The sequence below is a fragment of the Theropithecus gelada genome, chromosome 4, assembly GCF_003255815.1.
Source record: "Theropithecus gelada isolate Dixy chromosome 4, Tgel_1.0, whole genome shotgun sequence".
NCBI lineage: Eukaryota > Metazoa > Chordata > Mammalia > Primates > Cercopithecidae > Theropithecus > Theropithecus gelada.
Window position 1 is genome coordinate 131,581,209 of NC_037671.1, and position 9,591 is coordinate 131,590,799.

Here is a 9,591-nt window from a genome sequence, read left to right on the forward strand (position 1 = left end):
CTCCTGATCCAACCACAGGGAAACAGGGAGGACGGCTCTTCGTGCCCTGGAACCACAACAGCCCCCTTGCTCCCAGCCCAGCCTGGGACCAAACCGCCACAGGAAGGAGGGTGACCCCCGGCCTCCACCCAAACTCCACACCTCGAGTTATCATTGTTCAGGGGAATCCGAGTCCGTAAGGACTCCTCAAGGCTGCAAACCTCAGAACTGCAGAATTTGGGATGCAAAATGGACCTGGAAATCATGGAATCCCGTGGTTTTAAAACTTTAAATTTTAAACAGTGGAAACCTTTCTTTCTCATGAGGAAGCTTACATGGAATGCCCATCATGAAACTGATGATGAAGAAATGCTGTCTGGTGGAGGCAGAAACCCCAAGACACTAATGGAGAGTGCTGGCAGGCCAAGAAACAGATTATAAAAATAAATCCCTGATGTAAGGCAGCATCTGTAACTTACAGATAAAGCAACTGCTACCACTACAGCACCGATGAACACCGAGGACGTGCCAGGCATTCAAATGTCTCCCAATTCCCACACCTAGCCTACAACATGGTTAGCATCCCACACCTAGCCTACAAACACAGTTAGCATCCTGACTGGACACACACGGAAAGGAAGACCTTGAAGGTTCAGTGACTTGCCCAAGGCCTGTGAGGGGAGAAGTCTGGATTCAAAACTAGGAAAGTGACTTCCAAAACTAACTCCCTAATGAGAGGCTTTCAAGCAGGAAAGAGGGAAAGAAAACTAAGTCCCACCTCTCTTGAGGAGGAAAATGAGATCCAGAAAAAAGAAGTGATTGGACACAGCCGACTCAACAATCCAGATCCCCCATCTCAGGCCACACGCTGCCAGCAGCAATCAACAGGGGTTTAGCAGCTGTCTCTTGGCAGGAATGGCGCTTAGGGGTGACATCAAGAGGGTGGAAAGGACCTAAGGCGCCAAGACCAGCCACAGAGGCACATCCTGCCCATCCCCCAGTCTCCCCAAAAACAATTTGCAGCCAAATTCCAACAACTGCTCCCAGCCCTACCCTATGCAGCTGCACAAAGACGCAGCCAAGGCCGGGTGGAGACCCACTGCAGAGAGCACGGTCAGGAGGCACTTATCACTGCAAGGTCACCAGCACCACGCAATCATGGTGACAAACTCAAACCAAAGAAACTGGACCCAAGGAAAAAGAATGAATAGGGCAATCAGAACAGAACTTTAAGAGAGATCTTCAGAGGGTTGACAGAAGCTACAGCGTCCACGTAGAAAGAACAGGCAGCTGTGACTACAGATCAGCTGAGATCCTGTAACAAAAGACAACAGGGAAGCAGAAGAGCATTTGAACCACGGGAGAACCGGTAAGCTGGGCGACAGCAGCAACCGGTATCTGTCTACGTGCCTGTCCACAGCGGCAGCCAGATACAAATAATAAAAGCAACAGACAAACCAAAGAAGAGTTAGGGCAAAGAAAAGCTGAACAGCACCATGAGTAACTTTGACCCAAACAGAGAACATTTTTTCCAAACACATAATACACTCCCAACTTGACTAGGTGTTAGGCCACAAGGGAAATGTCAGTAAGTGCCACCACATTTACCAGCACAATGGAAAACCTAAATTAAAAACCCCCAAAGTTTATTGATCTGAAAAAAATAAAAATCTAAAAATTTAGTGAGTCCAGGAAGTTGAAACAGATAGAACTTTTGAGTCCAAAAAGGAAATACACAGAATTGAAATATGGAAAAAAAAAAAAAAAAAAGTATCAGAATCCATGAGAGCGGTATGGTACTCCACAGAAAGAAACATGAAGCTTTAAATATATTTCTTAATTATGCAAAATGATTTAAAATAAAAGAGCTAAGCATTCAATTCAAACTAGAAACAGGAAAATGATGTAGAAGTTACTGAGTGGATAAATTAATAAAATTGCAAATAAATGGTGAAAAGATGATGAGAAAACAAAACACTAGTTCTTTTGCAAAGACTTTAAAAAGGTAAATACGTCTTTAGTAAATATAATTAAGGAAAAAAAGTACATAAGTAAACATTAGGAATTTTTAAAATTTACCTAGAGCTATAGAATATCAAAAATATGACAGTAGCATGCTACTTATTTATATATGAATACATAATTACAATGACAATTTTCTAGGAAAACAGAGATTACCAAAATTGGCCCAAGAAAAAGTAGAAAATCTGAATAGAAAAATAAACTAGATAAAACTGAAACCATAATCAAAAGTCCTCCCCAATGATATTCCACCTAAGAGCACCAGGCCCAGATAGTTTTACTGGTGAGTTCTACCAAACTTTAAGAAACAGAAAATGTCCATCTTATATACAAACTGTTTCACCACATACGAAAATACTAAAAGCTAACTAGCTCCTTCCACAAAGCAAACATATTATTGATAACAAAATCTGTCAAGAACGGCAGAGCAAAAAAACTGTAGCCCAATCTCACTTAAAAACAGAGCTGTAAGCACATGTCATAAAGTATTAGTAAACAGAACTGGATATATTCATGGAAAAAAAATGAACTTTCACCCTTTTTGTGGCGTTATTTACATATGTATGTGTGCGTGTATACACATATATGTATGTATGTATGTATTTTTTCCCAATCTGGTTCCTGGCTCCTAACTCCCGCAGTCCTTGTGTCGGTCTTTTGTTATGGTCTTTTGTTATAATGTCGGGCATGTCAGGCCTCAGGAAACAATCTCTCCACCTGCCCCTCCTTCCACCTGCCCCAAGGCAGGACTCTCATCTTCCCCACTTTCAGACTGTGGGTCTTAAGATCCTCCCCAGTGAGGGTCCCACCCTATACCCTGGGAGAAGAAATGCTGACCTCCTAAAGCTTCCATAAAAACTGGGTTGGGGGAGCTTCCAAATCGTTGAATGCACGGCAGTTCCTGGAGGGCAGTGAGCCAGGGAGGTCACGGAGGCTCCGCACCCCCCTTCCCCCATACCTCACCCTATACACCTCTTCATCCGTATCCATTGTAATATCCTTATAAACTGCCAATCATCAGCTTATGTTTAGTGTTTCCTAAGTTCTGTGAGTCACTCTAGCAAATTAATCAGACCCAAAGAGGCACTGTGGGAACCCCAAATTGAAGCCAGTTGGTCAGAAGTTCCCGAGGCCTGGACTTGCGACTGGTGTGGGTTGGGGAGCAGTCTTGGGAACTGAGCCCCAAACCTGTGGCATCTGACACTATCTCCAGGTACACAGGGTCGGGAATTGAATCGGCCAGGGGTCACTGCTTGGTGCCCGGGGAAAAACCACCACACATTTGATCACAAAAGTCTTCTGTGTTAATGACTGTTGTCATGGAATGACAGCAAAGGAAAAATATGGTTTGAGTTTTCTGGAAACATCATATATAAAAATTAAATTTAAAAAATTGATCCTAGAGTTAAGGAATCACAGTTAAAACTATAAAACTTCTAGGGGCAGTCATAGGAAAAAATCTTTGAGACCTTGGGGTAGGCCAGTGGTTCTGAATTGGGTGTGATTTTGCCCCCTCCCCTCCAGGGCCTTTGATATGTCTGGAGACATTTTTATTTGTCACCACTGGGGGAGAGGGAGTGGTGGAGTGTAGTCTTGGTATCTAGTGGGTAGAGGCCAGGAATGCTGGCTGACATCCTACAATGCCCAGGACAGTCCTCAAAAAATTCCCCAGGTCAAGTGTTACTAGTTCTAGGGTTGATTCCTTAAGCTACCAAAAGCACAAACCACAAAGAGTTACAGTCCATCAAATTTTTTAAAAATCTGTTCTTCAAAGGATATCACTGTGAAAATTTAAAGGCAAAGCAAAGACTAAGAGAAAATACTCATACTACTCACACCTTACTCATATCTGAGAAAGAACTTGTACCCAGAAGACATGAGGAACTCTTACAACTCAATAAGGAGAAGACCCCAAAAACAATTTTTAAGGGGTAAAACGGGCAAAATATGATTTTTAAAGGATGCTGCAAAAAATACCCAACAGTAAGCACGTGATGATGGTGAACATCACCCAGGACTCCAATAAATACAAGAAAAGATATTCCTTTCTTGCTCAACTTGATGAGTCAGCAGAGAGATGAAAACTGAAACCACACTGAGATACCACTACAACTCCACTTGAAAGGCTAAAATTAAGACTGGCAGGTGTTGACAAGGATGTAGAACTGGAACTCTCATACATCACTGGTGGAATTGCAAAATGGTAATTCGGCATTACAGTTTGGCGGTTCCCATAAAGTCAAACAGCCACGTCCACCTCCTCACACACCATTCACGACCAGCTAGGGCATTAGCAAGAACTGTCCATGGCTAGGACAATCAAAAGAAGAAAAGGAAGAAGAAAAAGAACAGCACCTCAAAGTGATGAGCTGCTCTCTGCCACTAGGCTCAGTTCTAGAGCCTGCTCAACTCTCTTCCCAATACAATAGTTCATATACCAAGATCAAAATAGAGAAGGGAACATCTCAATTATTTCTCTCAGCCCCATCTTTTAAAAATCTCTCTCTCTATGAAATGCTGATAAAAGATATGAGGCCCAACTCAGGCACTCATTTCCTGGGAATCTGCCAGGATGCCGTTCTGAGAATTAATCCATGAGATCTAATGTAACCATAATTAACAACCTTAGGCATCCACATACACTTATCATTGAAAGAAATGCACACACACAAATGGATGTGATCCAGGTTTAACATGTGGCCCAAATTAGACATATAAGCATTGTTCCTTTGGAAAAATTACAGGGGAAAAAAAAATCTCCTTAGAGACAGTAACTAAACCAACCTCAACTCCCAGCTGGCTTCATTATTCTCTTGTCCTCAACATAGTAAAAACTTTCTAGCATTTATACCTAAACAATTTGGGGAAAACTTGTTCTGTATAAATTTTAAAGTTCTTAACTACCTAAATCTGGCCATCCCAATGCATTATTTTATCATTAATGCACACTGTTAAGACCTCACCCATTAAGCATCTTAATGCCTAACTAAAGGCTGGAAACGTGCGTATTACGTATATAATATGACATTTTACAAAGTTTAAAGCATATGGTAATAAGTAAAGCTACTGACAAGCTGAGGTCACTTTAGACACTGTTGCTGGTTTTGCATGGCCTGGCCTCTGCTCCTCTCCTCCTGAATGCCCTCTCTTCTTGCTCTATTGTTCCTGCCCCCACTGACCTTCAGACACTCCTTCCTGCCCCAAGTTTTCTCCACAGGCCAGTCCCACAGCCTATCACACTAGCCTCAGGAAACACATTTTCTACTAACTTTGTACTAGCATATCACCTCCCAAGAAATACCTACATAAGAATCATTAACTTCTAACTCAGCACAGGGATCACCTGGCACAGTAATCCACTTGACAGTTAACACTTTGCTGAGTCTCTCCAAAAACCAAGCACTTATTTAAAGCACTGCTTCAAGCCAGATACACTTGGGGAAACTTGCCTTTGTCGTGCCTGACTGTTCCATGCATAACTCACAGAGGACAGGCCCCTCCACATGCGTGGACACAGTGAAAGCTGCTGCTGAAACGGTGCTGTCTCCTTCATCCCTCCCAATTACTAACTGCACCAGGAACTGCACCCCATCCCAGGAGTGCTTAGAGCCAAAGGTCACCTTGACGCTTTGCCCCCACAAGGTGCCTGGCAGGCACCCCTGAAGCAGGCCCGGATGTCCCTCTTGTTGGTCTAAGCGACTGCAGAAGAAAAATATTCTCTCTAGATTCTAGAGAGCTGGGCTTGGGAGGAGAGGTTGTTTTCCTGGAAATCCAACTCCATCTTTTAGAGACAATGAGAATTTACGGCTAGAATTCTGTTAAAGCCATATGGTGTCTGGGCGCTCCAAAACCTTTGCAAGGATAATGACTTTCTGGGGACCATACAACAATGAACAAGAATACTATCAATGGAAAAACGCATTCCACATTTGAAACGATCAATAGACAAACATTTGGAATGTGATCCTTCTGTACATTTGGGACTGCCTCCATGTGACCGAGCAGCAAAAACAAATGGGGACATTTGTAGGACTCGACTTTTCATGCTCACACTGGAGACCTGGCAGAATTATTCACACTTCAGCAAACTGATGCCCAGGAACAAAATTAAAATGTAGCTTAACACATCACACTTTGGTGACACTTCGTAGAATTTTTTGTATCAAATTAAAAAAGAAAATCGACTTACTTTCCTATTCCTCAACTACATGCTACATTTAAGGAAATTTTAGCCAATTTTATCTCATAAAAGTACAGATGACTGACACCTCCCCTGTCCCAAGAAAAAAAAGTTTTCAAAAAGTATTTAAGGAGAGGTATCAATTTAAAACAGGCATATAAACCAGACATGGTGGCTCACGCCTGTAATCCCAACACTTTGAGAGGCTGAGACAGGAAGATTGCTTGAGGACAGGAGTTCAAGGCCAGCCTGGGCAACACACCAAGACCTCATCTCTATTAAAAATTTAAAAAATAATAATAATAAGCCAAGCGGGGTGGCGTGCACCTGTAATCCCAGCTACACAGAAGGCTGAGGCGGAAGGACTGCCTGAGCCCAGGAATTCACGACTGCAGTGAGCTAGACTGCACCACTGCACTCACACCCGGTCAACGCCGTGAGACCCTGCTTCAAAAAATTATAAAACAGGCACAGACAGGAAGTTCACTTTGCACACGTTGGGTTTAAAGTAGAGACTGCAAGTGGCTATGAAGAAGTCTGCATGTGCAACTACAGGGAAGTAACAGGGAAAGAGGTGGGTGAAAATCCATCTCTGAAATGACTGGCAGGTTTGCTGTCCTAAGAAAATCTGGCAGAAAAATTACACGCAACTTTGAAGGTATTCTAAGACTACAAAGGGCACATCTTATTACATTCACAACGCATATCAACCTCAGAAACCTCTTCAGCATTTGCTAAGTATGCCCACATGTGACAGTGGCCAGAAAAACGTCAAGATACAAAGTCCACTCCTACTGGACCAAGAGATCGTGTTCCACCTGGAGACGAGGTTCGTGAACACAGGTTCAAGACACTGCCATGACTAAACTAATGCAAAAGTAAGGGCCCCATTAATCCGCCAAAGTATCATCAGTCTGACCTTGAAGCCAACCTTAATCTTAACTGTGAAGAAACAAATTTCAATTTGTTAACAGGACCAAGACTTCAACCTCACTAAGTCAGCTGGGTTAATTTCTCATTGTATTTATTTCTTTATTTTTAATACAGGGCCTTGCTCTGTCGCCCAGACTAGAGCGCAACTCGACTCGATCACAACTCACTGCAGCCTCGACCTCCGAGGCTAACGCTATCCTACCACCTCAGCCTCCCTTAGCTGGGAGTACAGGAGTGTGCCACCGCGCCCGGCCCTCATTTTCATATTTTTTGTAGAGACGGGGTTTCGCCATGTTGCCCAGGTTGGCCTCCAACTCCTGGACTCAAGTGACCCGCCCACCCCGGCCTTCCAAAGTGCTGGATTCCAGGCATGAGCCACCACGCCCAGGCGAGTTAACTTATTTTTGGTCACAGAAGCCAGTATTCCAAAATGCCTTCCTCCAAATGTTGGTCTCAGCCTGAGCTGGTTTAAGTTGCCACCATTTCTCTGTATCATGCTAGTTACTGGAGTAACTGTGTATCTTAGGGTAGCTAACTGGTCTATAAACTACACTGTCACAAACTCTCCCTCCATCCACCCTTCCCCTTCCAAAAAAGCGAGAATAAAAAATACGGGCCTTTCCAAAGAGTTTCTATTGTGAGATCAGCCTCACCCTCCTTAGAATAATTTCTGCATGTTCTGAACACAGGGGTGCTAATAAAACTCTCTCTGATGCAAAGGAAAAATAAGAACCCCCATAAACCCTACAAACGCCACGTTCAGCCCAAAGTAGGCTCAACTTTGTTTCATTCTGAAAAGCAACTTGTTATTGCCAAGGGAGAAACTTGTCTGTTCAGAACTTTTCATCTTGTTTCCTTTTTACCAAAGTTTAAAAAAAGTAAATAAAAGCTGAATTTTCCATCATCCTAAACATTCCAGAAAAGAATGGTCAGAAAATTCCTGAAATTCGAAGTTCCCCAGGTCCTGGACTGCTGGCAGCTGCGGGACATGCACAGCCCTCGAGGGGACTGATGGGTTATACAATCATGGTTCCCAGAGCAAGATCCACTAGAATAATCCGCCCCGGAGACAATGACATCATGTGAGCAACGAGGCAGGAAGTTGGGCTCAGAGAAGTGAAGGGTCAAGTCTTGAGAGCTCACACTGGAGGACACCCCCCTGCCCCCAATCTAAAGAAGACAAAAGTCACCGCCTGCTAAAAAAACAAACAAACCAAAAAAACTACTTTAAAGAGAAAATGAGCCCACGGGGGGAAATCAATCAGCAAATGAAACCACAAACACTCAACTCCAGGACCATTCCTGCGGGCTCCGACGCCCCGGTGAGCCTCTCCACACCAAGGGGCCTCACGGTGCCCCGCTGGCGAAACTCTGATGCAAACGCGCAGCGGGAACAAAGCGAAGTGGAGTTCCTGCCTCCAACTTTCCCGGACACCCGGCCGCGCGAGGGCAGCCGCCGACCCCGAGGGCCGGGGGCGGCCACTCCGCACAAAGCCGCCCCCGACTCAGTGACAGCCACAAGTGGCCGGCCGCGGGACTCCAGGAACGCCAGGACCGCGTGTGCCCCCGCGCCCCCCGCGCCCCCCGCCCGCGCACGGGACCCGGTGGGGCTCCCGGACACCACGCAGGCAACTTTCCCTTGGGAACGGGACGGACCCGGCGCGGACCGGAGGCGACCTGGAGACCCCAGGAGCTCCTCGAGCGCTCCCCGCCCCCCACGCCGGCCGTTCGCCCCGGGCACCGCGAGCGGAGCCTGCGTCCGGGTGGGCCACCCACCTGCACAGCTCGGGGAACGGGGCGGCCTCGGCCTGCGTGGCCCCCGGTGCCGCGACGAGCAGCAGCAGCTGCAGCAGGAGCAGAGAGCGCTGCGGGCGGCCGGCGGGCGCGGGCCCCAGGTGGGAGCTCCGGCCGGCGGCGGCCCCCATCGCGCCGGGCCCAGGCTGCACGGCGGGCGCCAGGTTGATGGCGCGCGACTGCTGGGGGCCGCGCCCGGGACGGGGTCGCGCCGCCAGGGCAAAGGCAGAGGTGGAGACGGAGCCGGAGCTGGAGCCCGAGGTGAGCGCGGCTCGACTGGGCTCGGCGACAGCGACAGCGGCAGCGGCGGCCCCGGAATCGCGTCACGTGACAGCCGCCCGGCACCGCCCCCCACCCCCGCCCCCCGCTCACGTGACTCCCTTGTTCAGGTGACCCCCGCCCGCCCCGGCTCCTCCCAGGCCCGGGTCACGTGAGCGCAGCACGCGCGGGACAGGAAGCGACGCGGGCGGGGCGCAGGCGCCAGGTGCCTCCCGGGGCCTGAGCTTCTCGGCGGGATGGGTGAGGCGCGGGTGCCTGGCCGGGCCTCAGTTTCCCCTCCCACCGCGCCCTGCTGGATCGTGGCGGGTGCTTCCCAGCTTGCAGCAACTGTTCCCAACCTCGACCGACGGGTAGGGGAAAATAGGGAACTTGGATCAAAGTGCCATGGAGGTAAATGCCTTCGC

General features: G+C 47.2%; 1 protein-coding gene across 1 annotated transcript in view; it reads right to left on the reverse strand.

The window, feature by feature from the left end:
• IGF2R (insulin like growth factor 2 receptor) overlaps positions 1–9,250 on the reverse strand; it is a 131,478-nt gene extending 122,228 nt beyond the window's left edge. Inside the window, exon 1 of the mRNA XM_025381933.1 lies at positions 8,891–9,250. Within this exon, the coding sequence (XP_025237718.1) occupies positions 8,891–9,039 (149 nt within the window). The 5' untranslated portion in view covers positions 9,040–9,250. The remainder of the gene's footprint in view (positions 1–8,890) is intronic.
• Positions 9,251–9,591: the final 341 nt, after the last annotated feature.